This window comes from Oncorhynchus nerka, linkage group LG2 (assembly GCF_034236695.1).
Source record: "Oncorhynchus nerka isolate Pitt River linkage group LG2, Oner_Uvic_2.0, whole genome shotgun sequence".
Classification (NCBI taxonomy): domain Eukaryota; kingdom Metazoa; phylum Chordata; class Actinopteri; order Salmoniformes; family Salmonidae; genus Oncorhynchus; species Oncorhynchus nerka.
In genome coordinates, this window is record NC_088397.1 from 14810414 (window position 1) to 14829768 (window position 19355).

Genomic DNA, 19355 nt, shown 5'->3' on the forward strand with positions numbered 1-19355 from the left:
AGACATTTAACAAGGCACACCTGTTAATTGAAATGCATTCCAGGTGACTAACTCATGAAGCTGGTTGAGAGAATGCCAAGAGTGTGCAAAGCTGTCATCGAGGCAAAGGGTGGCTACTTTGAAGATTCTAAAACTAAAATAAATATTTTGATTTGTTTATCACTTTTTTTGGTTATTACATGATTCCATATGTGTTATTTCATAGTTTTGATGTGTTCACTATTATTCTATAATGTAGAAAATAGTACAAATAGAGAACAACCCTGGAATGAGGTGTGTAGGTGAGTCCAAACTTTGGTTCTGTACTTTACACCCTTTCTGCCTCACCCTATGAAGAACCATCAACATATCTATTATCAGGTCTGGGTGTGCCTTTAACTTCCATTCTTTCAGTGCAACTAGGCTGGCAGCAGAGTCTGAACACAAAATTACTATTTTAGGCCCCACTTCTTCCACCCATCCCAATGTCCACACTAGTGCTAGCATTTCAGCAGAGAAGACTGAAACTCCATCAGACAGCCACCTCTCCTAGTATATCCGAAACAACCCCTGCTCTCCCACTGCCTGGATCCTTTGATCCATCTGTGAAGATACCCAAGTAAGGATCCCAGGCCCACCGCAGATGGGCCACAACCTCACGGAGACCAAATGCATTCCAGGTGACTACCTCATGAAGCTGGTTGAGAGAATGCCTAGAGTGTGCAAAGCTGTCATCAAGGCAAAGGGTGGTTACTTTGTAGAATCTCAAATATATTTGGATTTGTTTAACACTTTTTTTGGTTACTACATGATTCCATACGTATTATTTCATAGTTTTGATGTCTATTATTCTACAATGTAGAAATTAGTCAAATAAAGAAAAACCCTTGAATGAGTAGGTGTGTCCAAACTTTTGACTGGTATAGTACACACACACACACACACACACACACAAATACAGAGAGAGACACACATACAGTTTTCTGTCGACAGGTTGGCATTTCACTGACATTTTCATTGGATAATGACGTGGAATCGCATCTGCCCTTTAAATATTTGAATCCCAGCTGCGATAGATTATGGTTATTTTAGCTTTCAGTGAAGTGCAAGACTCGCTACGAGGGAATTGGTGCCAGAGTCGATCAGAGGTAGTGGTGTGTCCGTGTGTCAGAGTGTTCAGGAGAATGGACGAGGCTGAAGTGGAGACAGGTCAGCAGTAGGCTTTATTCACTGTATGGGAAAGATCTTGCAGCAGGGGACATAGCTTCCAAAACAAACAACATAACTCACCCACCCCACCGTATCCAATGTACAGAACAGAAACTATTTGACCTGACTGCTTCTACGTGTCCTATATGGCCTTCACAAATACCGCTGTTGTCTGTGTTATCGTGTGTGTGTGTGTGTGTCTATCTCGTTAGAAAAATATATAATTTCAGTCTACCAGTGTGAGCACTTATAAGGACAGGAGAGTTCCACACAGTCAAGTCAAGGCACAAACTTGAAGCGGCACAGCAGAGTACAACAGTGAACAGAACAGTATGACAACACAGAGAAAAGCACTGTACAGGACTACTGATGGTAGAGAAACCACCTGACTTCATAGAGAGGGGGGGAGCGAGAAAAACCAAGAGGGAGACATTAAAAACATCAGTCATTTAAACCTTAAAAATGTACCAACACGTAAAACAGACTCACCAAGGTCCATCCACAGGGCCAGTGTAACAGACTAACCAAGGTCCATCCACAGGGCCATTGTAACAGACTAACCAAGGTCCATCCATAGGGCCAGTGTAACAGACTAACCAAGGTCCATCCATAGGGCCAGTGTAACAGACTAACCAAGGTCCATCCACAGGGCCAGTGTTTCAGACTAACCAAGGTCCATCCACAGGGCCATTGTAACAGACTAACCAAGGTCCATCCATAGGGCCAGTGTTTCAGACTAACCAAGGTCCATCCACAGGGCCATTGTAACAGACTAACCAAGGTCCATCCACAGGGCCAGTGTTTCAGACTAACCAAGGTCCATCCACAGGGCCATTGTAACAGACTAACCAAGGTCCATCCATAGGGCCAGTGTTTCAGACTAACCAAGGTCCATCCACAGGGCCAGTGTTTCAGACTAACCAAGGTCCATCCACAGGGCCATTGTAACAGACTAACCAAGGTCCATCCATAGGGCCAGTGTTTCAGACTAACCAAGGTCCATCCACAGGGCCAGTGTTTCAGACTAACCAAGGTCCATCCACAGGGCCATTGTAACAGACTAACCAAGGTCCATCCACAGGGCCAGTGTAACAGACTAACCAAGGTCCATCCACAGGGCCAGTGTAACAGACTAACCAAGGTCCATCCATAGGGCCAGTGTTTCAGACTAACCAAGGTCCATCCACAGGGCCATTGTAACAGACTAACCAAGGTCCATCCACAGGGCCATTGTAACAGACTAACCAAGGTCCATCCACAGGGCCAGTGTAACAGACTAACCAAGGTCCATCCACAGGGCCAGTGTAACAGACTAACCAAGGTCCATCCATAGGGCCAGTGTTTCAGACTAACCAAGGTCCATCCACAGGGCCATTGTAACAGACTAACCAAGGTCCATCCACAGGGCCATTGTAACAGACTAACCAAGGTCCATCCACAGGGCCAGTGTAACAGACTAACCAAGGTCCATCCACAGGGCCAGTGTAACAGACTAACCAAGGTCCATCCATAGGGCCAGTGTTTCAGACTAACCAAGGTCCATCCACAGGGCCATTGTAACAGACTAACCAAGGTCCATCCATAGGGCCAGTGTAACAGACTAACCAAGGTCCATCCATAGGGCCAGTGTAACAGACTAACCAAGGTCCATCCACAGGGCCAGTGTTTCAGACTAACCAAGGTCCATCCACAGGGCCATTGTAACAGACTAACCAAGGTCCATCCATAGGGCCAGTGTTTCAGACTAACCAAGGTCCATCCACAGGGCCAGTGTTTCAGACTAACCAAGGTCCATCCACAGGGCCATTGTAACAGACTAACCAAGGTCCATCCATAGGGCCAGTGTTTCAGACTAACCAAGGTCCATCCACAGGGCCAGTGTTTCAGACTAACCAAGGTCCATCCACAGGGCCATTGTAACAGACTAACCAAGGTCCATCCATAGGGCCAGTGTTTCAGACTAACCAAGGTCCATCCACAGGGCCAGTGTTTCAGACTAACCAAGGTCCATCCACAGGGCCATTGTAACAGACTAACCAAGGCCCATCCACAGGGCCAGTGTAACAGACTAACCAAGGTCCATCCACAGGGCCAGTGTAACAGACTAACCAAGGTCCATCCACAGGGCCAGTGTAACAGACTAACCAAGGTCCATCCATAGGGCCAGTGTAACAGACTAACCAAGGTCCATCCACAGGGCCAGTGTAACAGACTAACCAAGGTCCATCCATAGGGCCAGTGTTTCAGACTAACCAAGGTCCATCCACAGGGCCAGTGTTTCAGACTAACCAAGGTCCATCCATAGGGCCAGTGTTTCAGACTAATCAAGGTCCATCCACAGGGCCAGTGTTTCAGACTAACCAAGGTCCATCCACAGGGCCATTGTAACAGACTAACCAAGGTCCATCCACAGGGCCAGTGTAACAGACTAACCAAGGTCCATCCACAGGGCCAGTGTAATAGGAACACAGTATTTAAGCTACTCGTTGCATCATATCGTACTGTGTGTGTTATCATCGTTATCCAGTGTGTTAAATGGCTAATGAACTGCTTCCGATGTCATTAAACTGTACCCCGACATTTCAAATGCTCTGAGACTGGTTTATTTAAACAGGTGATGCATATTATTTGTTTCTCCATGTTTCTTTCAGAAAACAATGCATATATTTAGTGTAAAAATCCTCTGAAAATATTAGACTGCCATCCACACACCTTCAAGGTTATCTTCCTAGCAACGGGGAGCGTCTTACTTTTGTCATTATAAAAGCCTCCATTTTCTAAATAGCATACATGCCCTCCTATTCACCAGGAAAGCTTGTCAAAGAAGATTTTATGAAGAAATCACTGTGAAAAACACATCTACTCAAGTATGTGGGTGTGGTGAAAATGTCTTGTTCCTGTACATAACATTAGACGCTTTAACCATTGTTTGTTCCTGTACATAACATTAGACACTTTAACCATTGTTTGTTCCTGTACATAACATTAGACACTTTAACCTTGTTTGTCCACTTCAGAAGATGTGTTTTCTCCCTACTCGTCTGGTCGCCTCATTCTCTATGTAAAAATCAATCAAATGATCACAGTGCTCTTTTCTTTAGCCTCCTCTCTTTTCTCCCCTGAGAGAGAGTGTGTGTTATGTTCTGGTAAATACGTGCTTTCAAATCCAGCATGTAGTTAATAGTCAGAGCACATGTAGCAATGTTACCAAAAATGACCATCACTTGTTTTGAATACAGTGCAATCTGTAATTTCATCTCTGACCAGAAATGACCATCACTTGTTTTGAATACAGTGCAATCTGTAGTTTCATCTCTGACCAGAAATGACCATCACTTGTTTTGAATACAGTGCAATCTGTAGTTTCATCTCTGACCAGAAATGACCATCACTTGTTTTGAATACAGTGCAATCTGTAGTTTCATCTCTGACCAGAAATGACCATCACTTGTTTTGAATACAGTGCAATCTGTAGTTTCATCTCTGACCAGAAATGACCATCACTTGTTTTGAATACAGTGCAATCTGTAGTTTCATCTCTGACCAGAAATGACCATCACTTGTTTTGAATACAGTGCAATCTGTAGTTTCATCTCTGACCAGAAATGAAAGAAAAGGAAAATAAGTTTTGAGTGTATGTATGTTTGTGCCGTCACACGGGACTGAAAGTAGATTGCACCTTTACTGGGTTGACTTCCTACTGTATGCTTGGTTGAGTTCCTGAGTATGAAGCATACAGTTAAATCTGGGATTTAGTTCATGGATTGAACCCAGACAGTTCACTTTCTAAGTGTACTTTACTGTTATCATTATTATTATTATAACATTGCCTCGTTATATTTCTCGTCAATAGTGCATTTGATATATTAACGTATTTCCTCTGTAATTCATTCATTCTAATAATTACAATGATTTCTCTCTAAAAATGCATTTATATTTGAAGAAGTGTACTGCTCTCTTGGTCTGGGTGTTCAGATCTTTGGTGTGCTCCACTGTTCTCTAAATGCAGGTTAACTTCTGCCAGGGCCTCAGAATGGCTATGACTGGTCTCAGTGAAGTACAACTGCTATTCTTGCATTCGTCAAACTTTTCACCTAAATCCAATTAAATGAGTTCACAGAGCCCTAAAACCTGACTGTTAAAAATCGAAGCGTCTTTCACAGAGTGGTTGGTCATTAATTCTACATCCAACAACAAGAGAGTTCGCAGGCATTATTATCTAACAAGATTGGACCGAAGTACAGGTGAGTATATTGACCTTTCAGTGACTCAGTCCACACAACAACAGTTGTAGTTCTACAGAGAATCTATTGTTATTGTTCAAGACACTTTGCAAGTTTTTTTTTTTCATCTTGTCAGATTTTCTGCGTCAAAAGGAATCCATATTGTATCCCGACCTCGGCTCTGCTCTGAAAGAAAACCTCACAGTCAAATGCTGCATCTCTGATTCCCCACAGAGAGAATGTAGTCAGAACATGGTCCCTGCCATCCATATCAGCAGTGAATAGAGGTAGCAGCAGTGTCTGTCCAGCAGTGTCACTGTCATTTGGCAGGCAAGGGGGAGGGGGGGGGGGGGATAGACACAGAGGACTCATGTCCCAGGCCGGTGCACTCACAAAAACACATCTATATGTTAGTATATTAAGTAGGTATATTCAAAGGTCCATCCATGAGTTAACATCCTCATTTTAGCCTGGAGTAATTCCTGTTGCTGTGTGTGTGTGTGTGTGTGTGTGTGAGAGAGAGAGAGAGAGAGAGAGCTAACTGGTCACACCCTGTTGCCCTGTGTGCCTGTGGTTCCAGGCAGTAAAGGCACAGCCACTTCACTCTGATCCACACTCTCTGTCTCCACCTCGGTCTCTACCACTGTCTCTCCCGGAGCACTCCCGTTGGCTACTGCCTCCATCTTCTTAGCCAGGTAGTCATCTAACTGGCTGCTCTTCTCCAGCCCTCCTTCCTCTATCTCCTCCTCCAGCTGTACGTAGGGGCTGTGTTTCAGGTGGTTGGGCAGGCAGGGCACCAGATGCACTTGTCCGTTGTCACCCAGCACGTTCACGCACGTGTAGAAGTCCTGGGTGGATGATGGGGGCGGGGCCTGCTGGTCCGTAGGCGGGACGGGGGTGGGATTCACCATCATGCTGTAGTCAGTGCCCGGGAAGACCAGAAGCTCCGGCTGGTCGGGGTTTGCTGTTGGCCATTCCCACGGGGTCGGGAAGGCTTCCACTGGAGCCTGGCAGTAAGGGGCAGGGACTGGGGTGTAAGAGGCGGGGACTGGTGTATAAGGGGCGTGGCTGGAGGTTGTCTGGACCAGTAGTTGGCTGTGGATGGCCATATCATAATCCTCCTTCCAGACTGCTAGGACCCCCGGGGGAGCCTGGAGAGATTGGTTGCTGTCCATGGTGACAGGGTCCCAGACCTCCTCCTCGCTGTAGCTTGGGGGCTTATAGCCATGGAAGGAGATGAAATGACGGTTGATCTCATCAAAGCCCCCTTTCTGAGAGAGAAGGAAGGAGGAGAAAGATGAGAAGGAGGGAGGAGAAAAGGAGAAAGGGAGGTGAGGGGATAGAGAAGATGGGAAGAGGAGGGGTTAGAGAAGATACGAAGGGGAGGGGATAGAGAAGATAGGAAGAGTAGGGGTTAGAGAAGATAGGAAGGGGAGGGGATAGAGAAGATAGGAAGAGTAGGGGTTAGAGAAGATAGGAAGGGGAGGGGAGGGGATAGAGAAGATAGGAAGGGGAGGGGTTAGAGAAGATAGGAAGGGGAGGGGATAGAGAAGAAAGGAAGGGGAGGGGGACAGAGGAGATAGGAAGGGGAGGGGATAGAGAAGATAGGAAGAGTAGGGGTTAGAGAAGATACGAAGGGGAGGGGATAGAGAAGATAGGAAGAGTAGGGGTTAGAGAAGATAGGAAGGGGAGGGGATAGAGAAGATAGGAAGGGGAGGGGTTAGAGAAGATAGGAAGAGTAGGGGTTAGAGAAGATAGGAAGGGGAGGGGAGGGGATAGAGAAGATAGGAAGGGGAGGGGATAGAGAAGAAAGGAAGGGGAGGGGACAGAGAAGATAGGAAGGGGAGGGGATAGAGAAGATAGGAAGAGTATGGGGTTAGAGAAGATAGGAGGGGAGGGGATAGAGAAGATAGCAAGGGGAGGGGATAGAGAAGATAGGAAGGGGATGGGATAGAGAAGATAGGAAGGGGAGGGGATAGAGAAGAAAGGAAGGGGAGGGGACAGAGAAGATAGGAAGGGGAGGGGATAGAGAAGATAGGAAGAGTATGGGGTTAGAGAAGATAGGAGGGGAGGGGATAGAGAAGATAGCAAGGGGAGGGGATAGAGAAGATAGGAAGGGGATGGGATAGAGAAGATAGGAAGGGGAGGGGTTAGTGAAGATAGGAAGGGGACAGAGAAAATAGGAAGGGGAGGGGATAGAGGGGATGGGAAGGGGAGGGGACAGCGAAGACAGGAAGGGGAGGGGTTAGAGAAGATAGGAAGGGGAGGGGTTAGAGAATATAGGAAGGGGAGGGGATAGAGAAGATAGGGGATAGAGAATGAGTGGATAGAGAAGACAGGAAGGGGAGGGGATAAAGAAGATAGGAAGGGGAGGGGTTGGAGAAGATAGGAAGGGGAGGGGATAGAGAAGATAGGGGATAGAGAATGAGTGGATAGAGAAGATAGGAAGGGGAGGGGATAAAGAAGATACGGGATAGAGAAGGAGTGAATAGAGAAGATAGGAAGGGGATTGATGGATAGAAAAAAATAGAAAAACAAATGACTCAGTGAAGCTTGAGTGAACAATGAGTTATAAGTCATCAGGTTGGTGTGTGTGTGTGTGTGTGTGTGTGTGTGTGTGTGTGTGTGTGTGTGTGTGTGTGTATATGTGTGTGTGTGTGTGTGTGTGTGTGTATATTTACCTTCAGAAGCAGGGGATTGATGCCTCTGATGCGTGGTTTGGGAATTGGAGGCAGAAGGAATGCTTTTATCCTACAGCAAAAGAGAGAACCATCAATACACTTTCTACATTTATATTTCATGATATTACAGCCTATGTAGCATGTGTCTGTAATATAGAAGGGTTTATATATCAATACAAGATCACTCCTGCACACATTTATCTCTAAACCTGTCCTTTATGTAAAGAATAAAACGCTGTGTCTTAAGTATTTGAAAGAAATCAAACATGTATTTGATGTTTATATAGTTGTTTACGTGTGTGTGTACTTCCCTACCTCTTGCCCTGTAGGATAATTCCAAAGCCGATGACTAGCAACAACATGACCCCAACACCGGTCACCAAAAGCAGAGCCAGCAGCTTTCCTGTAAGGGACAAAGACAGCACACGTCTAGATCATTCCATATGCCAACACTGTAATATGGGTCATATAACAGTGCTTCAGATTAGGAGTTGACTGTGGGTAGGTGCAGACAGTAACTGAATCATCAGACAGTTAAGAGTCCCTACCGGGGGTAGATTTGACTGGGATGCAGAGTAGGACAGGGGTGCTCCACTTGCTCCAGAGGCCGTTGTTGCGGGAACGGCATCTCACCCTGACAATGTACTCTCCTACCGGCAGATCCAGCAGCTCCAGACAAGGCTCTCTCAGCAAGCCCTTCACCTGCAGACACACAGGGGGCGATAGTGAGCTGTCAGTAGCAGTTACAGTACACATACAGCATTTAGCAGATGCTCTTATCCAGAGCAATTTACAGTAGTGAGTGCGTCCATTTTCATCCATTTTTCATACTGGTCCCCCATGGGAATCAACCCACAACCCTGGCGTTGCAAGCACCATGCTCTACCAACTGAGCTACACGTGATAGAGGTGACAGAAGGTGATAGAGTAGTGTGATACTGGTTAAAGTGACAGTTTATATCTGATACTGTTGAAATAATATATACTGTTAATATATAATATATACTGTTTAAAAAAGATTCTTCACCGTTCAGCCAGACTAAACCAACTAAACCTGCGTTTCTGTTTGTTTCTGTTCTTTCTCTTCTCTCATCTGACAAAGAGGCAGGATCATCGGTCGTAACGTGGGTAACAGACAAACTCCCTGTTTAACTGTGAAATAAGCACATCTTCCTCTTAAAGAATCAATCACGGACATGACATGCTTCCCACGTCACACGCTTAACACTCTCAAATGGTGTTGATAAACACTGCAACTACACCCCTCCCTCTCTCTCCCCCTCTCTCTTTCCACCTATCTTTCCCCCTCCCCCTCTCTCTTCCCCGCTATCCCCCCCTCTCTATTTCCCCCTCTCTCTTTCCCACTCTCCCTCTTTCTCTCACGCGCTCTCTCTCGCTCTCGCTCGCTCTCTCTTTCGCTCTCTCTCTCTCTCTCTCTCTCTCTCTCTCTCTACCTTCCAGTTGTTGGGCTCGGCGATGCGTCTGTACTGCAGCTCGAAGACCAGGGTGATCCAACCGTACTGGATGTGGGAGGGATTGGGGTAAACCCAGGACACCATGGCGGTGCGGCCAGCTTCCTCCTCCGTCTCATTCAACAGGGTGTAGGTCAAGTTAACCGGAGCCTCTGTCTCCACTGCAGACAGACAGAGAGACAGACAGACAGCGGAGAGAGCGTTAGGACATGGACAGAGAGGGAAGAAGTGAAGCCAAGAAAACTGCATGGCGTGGGCTTGTTATGGTTGTATGCTTCACAGGGAGCAAAGAAGAGCTAGAACGTAAGGTGAAAGGAAAAGGCCTAGACTGGCAGTCACGGGGAGGGGTGAATACACAATGAACAGCAAACAGGATGTGGAGGGACAACAGAGGAGACAACAAGCAACATGCTGAGGTAATGGTACATGAATGGGGTTATCTTTTATAATGAACATGTAGAAAGGCCAGTTGGAAGGGGTATCAGAGTAAGAAGGGGAAGCTGAATAGGTTCTGAATGACACATCTCTATTGTTACCATGAGAAAAAGCCAAGAGCCTGGAGAGGAACCCTTCTATTTTCCTTCACATGCGTTACTATTCTCTGTGCATACAGAAGCACAATGTAGACATGAGTGGTGACTGTTTGCAATGTGCATACAGTATTGAACATTCACATGCACGTGTACACAAACACACACACACACAAATCAGGGTGCTCTTTCCATCGGCTTTGGGAGTGCACTCACTGATGGAGAAGTAAGGGGGACAGAATGTCTCTGATGGGATCAGATGTGCTCTGCTGGGAGGGGACTAACTCCCATTGGACTGAGTTGAAATGAGGAGGAGCTGATGTCACACAAACAGGGAGAGGAGGCGTGGCCGACGCCAGACACACAGGAAGAGACATCACAAATATCAGACACAACAGTGGGTTAACACAACAGTCATAGGTTGAGCTGAAATAGCACCCTATTCCATATACTATAGTGTACTGAAATAGCACCCTATTCCATATACTACAGTGTACTGAAATAGCACCCTATTCCCCTTAGGTTCTGGTCAAAAGTAGCACACTATCTAGGGCAACTAGAAAGGCAACTAGATACAGCTGTGGGACGACTTTTGTTGGAGCTAATGGTTGGGGGGCTGGAAAATAATGATAATAATTTGTACACTGCAAATTGACCACAACTATGCCCCAAAAGAGATTGTATTTGAAAATAACAGTAATAATAATTTCATACCTTGATTACATTGAGACAACATCACATATTTCTCTTTTTATTTAAATTTGTGTGAATACTTGGGAACAGATTTCCTAAATTAAACTCAATTTTAGCTGAATTGTTGCTGATTTTACAGTTTTTTTTGGGGGGGGGGGGGGGGGGGGGGGGGATAAGAGAAATTGCTAGCCAGATGGTTTTAGATCTCGGGAGCAGGATGCCGTTCCAGACTGTGTGGAGCCCCCAGGTGGTCTATATCAGGGGTTCCCAAACTTTTCCACTTGGGGCCCCCGTTCCAGCATTGGGGAACAGCCTGCACCCCCCCACGCATGCGCCATGTCTATTTCTATGGGCACAAGATCTGTTCATGACACAAACTGTTCACACCCTTAGTTTAGCAGGTTTCTGTAATTCTACACATTTTGTCATGGGGTGAAAAGAACATTTATCAGTTTTAAAGCTAATTTTATTGCAATTCTTTTCATTTTGCCATGTCTAATGTGTATACATGTTATATTTGAGTGACTAAAAACGTACAACAATATCTATGGGCTAAAAAACATATATAAATACACTTTAGCTGACATGGGCTAGTTGAGCTGGACATTTCTGACAAGTTATAAATAGCTCTCTAAGTTATGTAATGACTGACATGACAAGAGGAACTGATGATGTACTACCCAATTTTGACCCAGTTTGACCGTGGTCTATATCACCCTGTTCCTATATCATCCACATCCAGGCAGTGGTCTATATCACCCTGTACCTATATCATCCACATCCAGACATTGGTCTATATCACCCTGTACCTATATCGTCCACATCCAGGCAGTGGTCTATATCACCCTGTACCTATATCATCCACATCCAGGCAGTGGTCTATATCACCCTGTACCTATATCATCCACATCCAGGCAGTGGTCTATATCACCCTGTTCCTATATCATCCACATCCAGGCAGTGGTCAATATCACCCTGTACCTATATCATCCACATCCAGGCAGTGGTCAATATCACCCTGTACCTATATCATCCACATCCAGGCAGTGGTCTATATCACCCTGTTCCTATATCATCCACATCCAGGCAGTGGTCTATATCACCCTGTACCTATATCATCCACATCCAGGCAGTGGTTTATATCACCCTGTTCCTATATCATCCACATCCAGGCAGTGGTCTATATCACCCTGTACCTATATCAGCCATATCCAGACAGGGGTCTATATCACCCTGTACCTATATCATCCACATCCAGGCAGTGGTCTATATCACCCTGTTCCTATATCATCCACATCCAGGCAGTGGTCTATATCACCCTGTTCCTATATCATCCACATCCAGGCAGTGGTCTATATCACCCTGTTCCTATATCATCCACATCCAGGCAGTGGTCTATATCACCCTGTACCTATATCATCCACATCCAGACAGTGGTCTATATCACCTTGTTCCTATATCATCCACATCCAGGCAGTGGTCTATATCACCCTGTACCTATATCATCCACATCCAGGCAGTGGTCTATATCACCCTGTACCTATATCAGCCACATCCAGGCAGTGGTCTATATCACCCTGTACCTATATCAGCCACATCCAGGCAGTGGTCTATATCACCCTGTTCCTATATCATCCACATCCAGGCAGTGGTCTATATCACCCTGTTCCTATATCATCCACATCCAGGCAGTGGTCTATATCACCCTGTTCCTATATCAGCCACATCCAGACAGTGGTCTATATCACCCTGTACCTATATCAGCCACACCCAGACAGTGAACTATATCACCCTGTACCTATATCATCAGCCACACCCAGACAGTGAACTATATCACCCTGTACCTATATCATCAGCCACACCCAGACAGTGATTTATCTCTCCCTGTACCTATATCATCAGCCACGTCCAGACAGTGGTCTATATCACCCTGTACCTATATCATCCACACCCAGACAGTGAACTATATCACCCTGTACCTATATCATCAGCCACACCCAGACAGTGATTTATCTCTCCCTGTACCTATATCAGCCACGTCCAGACAGTGGTCCTTGGAGCTGAACACTCCGTGGGAGGTCCTGGCCATCACGTTCATGCAGTATATGGTCCAGATGGACGTGTGGCCGCTGTCAAAGTGACAACTGTTGGGGCCGCCCGTTACATAGTCTGGACACTCACGCCTCGGCCCCTTTCTGTGACAAACAAGAAAGGAATGATATGGTCAATTCAATTCAACTCAACTCATTTCTTTGAATGAAGACGGTCTCTTAGGGTACATTGTTCCTACACAATGTGATAGAATGAAAATACCTGCATTTACTGGGGGAAAAAGCCTTGAAATTAAAAATTAATCTTAGAGTATTTCAAGGTGTTTTTTAATGAATGCAGGATTTTATCCTCTAATAATCCTGCAACAAGGAGAGTACAAGGTGTGTACTGTGTATATATACAGTATACAGTACATGGTGTGTACATATACAGTATATTGTTCCTGGTGTGTGTATATACAGTGCCTTCGGAAAGTATTCAGACCCCTTGTCTTTTTCCACATTTTGTTACGTTACAGCCTTATTCTAAAATTGATTAAATAAAATAAAAAATTCAGCAATCTACACATAATACACCATAATCACAAATCCGGTTTATTTAAGCGTTGGAGCGTTGGACTAGTAACCGGAAGGTTGCAAGTTCAAACCTCCGAGCTGACAAGGTACAAATCTGTCATTCTGCCCCTGAACAGGCAGTTCACTGGGCTGCCATTCCTAGGCTGCCATTGAAAATAAGAATTTGTTCATAACTGACTTGCCTAGTTAAATAAAGGTAGAATTTAAAAAAAACACACCTGTCTATATAAGGTCCCACAGTTGTCAGTGCATGTCAGAGCAAAAGCCATGATGTCTAAGGAATTGTCTGTAGAGCTTCGAGATCGGATTGTGTCGAGGCACAGATCTGGGGAAGGGTACCAAAACATTTATGCGGCATTGAAGGTCCCCAAGAACACAGTGGCCTCCATCGTTCTGAAATGGAAGAAGTATGGAACCACAAATACTTTTCCTAGAGCTGAGCAATCGGGGTAGAAGGGCCTTGGTCTGGGAGGTGACCAAGAACCCAATGGTTACTCTGAAAGAGCTCCAGAGTTCCTCTGTGGAGATGGGAGAACCGTCCAGAAGGACAACCATCTCTGCAGCACTCCACCAATCAGGCCTTTATGGTAGAGTGGCCAGACGGAAGTCTTTCCACAGTAAAAAGCACATGACAGCCCACTTGGAGTTTGCCAAAAGGCACCTAAAGGACTCTCAGACCATGAGAAACAAGATTCTCTGGTCTGATGAAACCAAGATTGAACTCTTTGGCCTGAATGCCAAGCATCACGTCTGGAGGAAACCTGGCACCACTCCTACGGTGAAGCATGATGGTGGCAGGGATGTTTTTCAGCGGCAGCGGCTGGGAGACTAGTCAGGATTGAGGGAAAGATGAACAGAGCAAAGTACAGAGAGATCCTTGATGAAAACCTGCTTCAGAGCACTCAGGACCTCAAACTGGGACAAAGGTTCACCTTCCAACAAGACACCGACCCTAAGCACAACGCAGGAGTGGCTTCGGGGTCAAGTCTCTGAATGTCCTTTAGAGGCCCAGCCAGATCCCGGACCTGAACCCGATCTAACATCTCTGGAGAGACCTGAAAATAGCTGTGTTTTAACTTTGTCATTATGGGGTATTGTGTGTAGATTGAGGAGGACATATTTTTATTTAATCCATTTTAGAATAAGGCTGTAACTTAAAACATGTGGATCAAGGGGTCTGAATACGAATGCACTGTACAGTTATAGTACGTACTCTAAGGAGTAGGTGAGGCTGTAGGTGACGTTGTCGTCACTCTCGGAGTTGTTGTCAAGGGGATGCCACCAGCAAGTGAAGACCTCCATGTTGGGCGAGCGGCAGTAGTAGATGTGGGGCCGGGTCGTCACGGCAACAGCACCTGGGGGATAAAACGAGAGGTTAATGACTCTAACAGTCTCTATGGATATCTGCATTCACTGTCTGCTTTTTTCTAACAGACTGATATATTTTTCTATGCACTTCTTCGGTGAATACACGGATCAACAATTTATAAACATGAAGAAATACATGCCAAAATCATTCAGCTATCAAAATAATCCATATTATAAAACATCAGCCTCTTAACATTTCACCAGGCCTCTCAGGTGCCCTGGTTGTCAGGGAAACTCAAATCCAGGTTCATGACATTTGGACTAACGCAAAAAACTGTTAATCCAGGTTTATGACATTTGGGCGAACGCTAATAACTGTTAATCCGTTAACCATTATAGAATCTCACAAAGGGTGAGGTGAGTTTGTCTGGATGGCGATGCTGGAACAAGCCCATGTGATACAAACTAAGGAAGTTTGAACACAAGTGTTTTGTGAAGTTATTTTCTTCTTATGTCATTGAACTCGAAACAGAGATCTCATATGTTTGAAAACAAACAGTTGTAAAGCATAGCACACACACTGAAGGGGGGGTCTAGTTGCACCAAAAACAAGTTGAAGCTAATATACAGGTTGGTCTTACGACTCTTGTTGAGAGCAGCAGCTGGTAGGAAACTGAACTGAACCCCAAATCAAACAGCAGGACCTCGTGAGAAGGATTACATCTCCAACAGTGACACTCAGGCTGACTGGAACAAACAGTTACTGTTTAAATCCATTTATTTCCCTGAAGAAGCACATTATGTAACTTACAGTGACGTGGACACTTATGAGATAAACATTGTATAGACAGTACATTTTTCTTTAATGATTAACCCATGATATGTTTTATGAGGCTATTACACCATGACAAGTTTTATAAGGCTAATAAACATGACCGTCTTGAATAAGGCTGTTCAATTGACAGTTAATGTTCTATGTACAGTATTTCCCATGTCAGGAAATACAGTGTTTTTGAGGCAGTAGGGTAGTGACAGACTGACTTGTGTCACACACACACACACACACACACACACACACACACACACACACACACACACACACACACACACGCACGAACGCACATGCACGCAAATACACACACACGCACGCACGCAAATACACACACACACACACACACACACACACACACACACACTCCCTGCTGTGGAGGTGCATCCAGGTAACATCTGTTGAGAGACTTATAATGAGGTGAGGTCACTAGAGAGAACAGGCCTTGACCTACCCATTGTCTAATGACTGACTGAGATTACTGGTCCATTGAGAAGTATTACTACATACTGTACTTCTTAATGGACCAGTAATCTCAGTCAGTCAGCAAATTAAACAAAAACAAAGAACCTTGTCAATGGATTTTTTCAGAATCACAAAATCCTACTAGGAAAACAGGACCACTCTGGAAACTGGCCTTATAGACTACATGTGACAGGCATATATAACAGTACAGACACTGTGTACTTTAGATAGATATGACATTGGCAGTTTCCTATTCAAAGACGCTTGGCAGTGTTTGAGGCACACATACAGTGCTTTGGGAAAGTATTCAGACCCCTTCCCCTTTTCCACATTTTGTTACGTTACAGCCTTATTCTAAAATTAATTAATAAAAAATCCTCAACAATCTACACACAATATCCCATAACTACAAACCTGAAAACAGCTTTTTAGAGTTTTTTCTAATTTATTAAAAATAAAAAACTGAAATATCTTATTTACATAAGTATGAATTTGAGGCACATAATGAGTTATTCATGACAACAACGAACAAGATGAAAATAGGGTCTATATACTAAGTCAACATACATACTGGTGTGTCAACCAGAGGGTCAATATACTGGTGGGAGGAGCGATAGGAGGACCGTCTCATTGATGACGTGGATGTCAGGTTGGATTAAATGTGGAAGACACATTTCAGTTAAATGCATTCAGTTGTACAACTGACTAGGTATCCCTCTTTCCAGTTCCTTTCATTGTAATGGCTGCAATGGAATACATGGAACTTTGACTCTATTACAATGAGCCCATCCTCCTATAACTCCTCCCACCATCCTCCTAGGATGTCAAAATACAGTAGAGCTATATGCCAGTGTTTGTGGGTGGGGTCTCATTGTCTGAGCGAGACTAGCTGTCTGTAGGTGACGTGTGTGTGCATGTGTGTGTGTGTGTACATGTGGGTGTGTGCAACTAACACTGTTACTGTAGTGAATAGCCATTACCCTCTGGCTAATCCCAGCTGCAGATATCAGTAAAAAGGAAGTAGAGGAAACTAGATTTAGAAAAAGGACGACAATGCCTCTGAAGATGTTCGTCCTCTCTACGTTTTCTCCCATTCATATGATCTGGATTTTCTCCCTTCCTTCCCTCCTGGGCAGTGCAGTAATCACCTTACTGTGACATGTATTTCCCATTCCAGTCTCAACTATACCCTGTCTGGGTTGGTTCAATACCATGGTTCTCCCTCCAGCACCAACCTATCCTACACACAGTCCTACGTCAATTCAGCTGTCAGTACCACTAAAGCAGACAGCAACAACTCCCTTCTGTGGTTTGATGGTTCAGCTAGTTCACTACCGGGGCTGTGAGAGCTTACCTCCTCAACTAGCTGAGAGCTCCACTACATATTAAACTATGAACAACCAGCTGAGGGCTTACCTCCACTACATATTGAGACTATGAACAACCAGCTGAGAGCTCCACTACATATTAGACTATGAACAACCAGCTGAGAGCTCCACTGCACATTAGACTATGAACAACCAGCTGAGAGCTCCACTACATATTAGACTATGAACAACCAGCTGAGAGCTCCACTACATATTAGACTATGAACAACCAGCTGAGGGCTTACCTCCACTACATATTAAGACTATGAACAACCAGCTGAGAGCTCCACTACATATTAGACTATGAACAACCAGCTGAGAGCTCCACTGCACATTAGACTATGAACAACCAGCTGAGAGCTCCACTACATATTAGACTATGAACAACCAGCTGAGAGCTCCACTACATATTAGACTATGAACAACCAGCTGAGAGCTCCACTACATATTAGTCTATGAACAACCAGCTGAGGGCTTACCTCCACTACATATTAAGACTATGAACAACCAGCTGAGAGCTCCACTACATATTAGACTATGAACAACCAGCTGAGAGCTCCACTACATATTAGACTATAAACAATCAGCTGAGGGCTTACCTCCACTACATATTAAGACTATGAACAACCAGCTGAGAGCTCCACTACATATAAGACTATGAACAACCAGCTGAGAGCTTACCTCCGCTACGTATTGGACTATGAACAACTAGCTGAGAGCTTACCTCCGCTACATATTAGACTATGAACAACCAGCTGAGAGCTTACCTCCGTTACGTATTAGACTGTGAACAACCAGCTGAGAGCTTACCTCCGCTACATATTAGACTATGAACAACCAGCTGAGAGCTTACCTCCGCTACATTTAGACTATGAACAACCAGCTGAGAGCTTACCTCCGCTACGTATTAGACTATGAACAACCAGCTGAGAGCTTACCTCCACTACGTATTAGACTATGAACAACCAGCTGAGAGGTTACCTCCACTACGTATTAGACTATGAACAACCAGCTGAGAGCTTACCTCCGCTACGTATTAGACTATGAACAACCAGCTGAGAGCTTACCTCCGCTACGTATTAGACTATGAACAACCAGCTGAGAGCTTACCTCCGCTACGTATTAGACTATGGACAACCAGCTGAGAGCTTACCTCCGCTACGTATTAGACTATGAACAACCAGCTGAGACATTACCTCCGCTACGTATTAGACTATGAACAACCAGCGGAGAGCTTACCTCCGCTACATATTAGACTATGAACAACCAGCTGAGAGCTTACCTCCGCTACGTATTAGACTATGAACAACCAGCTGAGAGCTTACCTCCGCTACGTATTAGACTATGAACAACTAGCTGAGAGCTTACCTCCGCTACATATTAGACTATGAACGACTAGCTGAGAGCTTACCTCCGCTACGTATTAGACTATGAACAACCAGCTGAGAGCTTACCTCCGCTACATATTAGACTATGAACGACTAGCTTACTGTACCTCCACTGTATTAGTGCTATGACTGTGGTAATAGTGGGGCTGTGCTGTGAGAAAAAAAATCCAGAAAATCACATTGTAGGATTTTTAATGAATGTATTTGCAAATTATCGTGGAAAATAAGTATTTGGTCACCTACAAACAAGCAAGATTTCTGGCTCTCACAGACCTGTAACTTCTTCTTTAAGAGGATCCTCTGTCCTCCACTCGTTACCTGTATTAATGGCACCTGTTTGAACTTGTTATCAGTATCAAAGACACCTGTCCACAACCTCAAACAGTCACACTCCAAACTCCACTATGGCCAAGACCAAAGAGCTGTCAAAGGACACCAGAAAAAAAATTGTAGACCTGCACCAGGCTGGGAAGACTGAATCTGCAATAGGTAAGCAGCTTGGTTTGAAGAAATCAACTGTGGGAGCAATTATTAGGAAATGGAAGACATACAAGACCACTGATAATCTCCCTCGATCTGGGGCT

General features: G+C 44.8%; 2 protein-coding genes across 2 annotated transcripts in view; both read right to left on the reverse strand.

Moving 5' to 3' along the window:
• Window positions 1-1179: 1179 nt before the first annotated feature.
• Window positions 1180-3712, reverse strand: LOC135573774 (uncharacterized). Its single transcript, XM_065023664.1, has 2 exons — window positions 1970-3712; window positions 1180-1933 (listed from the first exon to the last, which is right to left on the reverse strand). Exons 1-2 carry the CDS (start codon window positions 3703-3705, stop codon window positions 1645-1647), a joined length of 2025 nt encoding a protein of 674 aa, XP_064879736.1. The 5' UTR covers window positions 3706-3712; the 3' UTR covers window positions 1180-1644.
• Window positions 3713-5510: 1798 nt separating this feature from the next.
• Window positions 5511-19355, reverse strand: part of LOC115126956 (prolactin receptor-like) — a 65816-nt gene continuing 51971 nt past the window's right edge. Inside the window, exons 3-9 of the mRNA XM_065023666.1 lie at window positions 14628-14769; window positions 12813-12982; window positions 9547-9725; window positions 8641-8794; window positions 8408-8495; window positions 8093-8162; window positions 5511-6682 (exon numbers count right to left, since the gene is read on the reverse strand). Of these exons, the coding sequence (XP_064879738.1) occupies window positions 5957-6682; window positions 8093-8162; window positions 8408-8495; window positions 8641-8794; window positions 9547-9725; window positions 12813-12982; window positions 14628-14769 (1529 nt within the window). The 3' untranslated portion in view covers window positions 5511-5956. The remainder of the gene's footprint in view (window positions 6683-8092; window positions 8163-8407; window positions 8496-8640; window positions 8795-9546; window positions 9726-12812; window positions 12983-14627; window positions 14770-19355) is intronic.

Coding starts and splice junctions, on each gene's coding strand:
- LOC135573774 (XM_065023664.1), bottom strand. CDS start 3,705: ATGATAACACACACAGTACGATATGATGCAACGAGTAGCTTAAATACT. Junction 1,934..1,969: donor CACTGGCCCTGTGGATGGAC/CTTGGTTAGTCT, acceptor CTGTGGATGGAC/CTTGGTTAGTCTGAAACACT.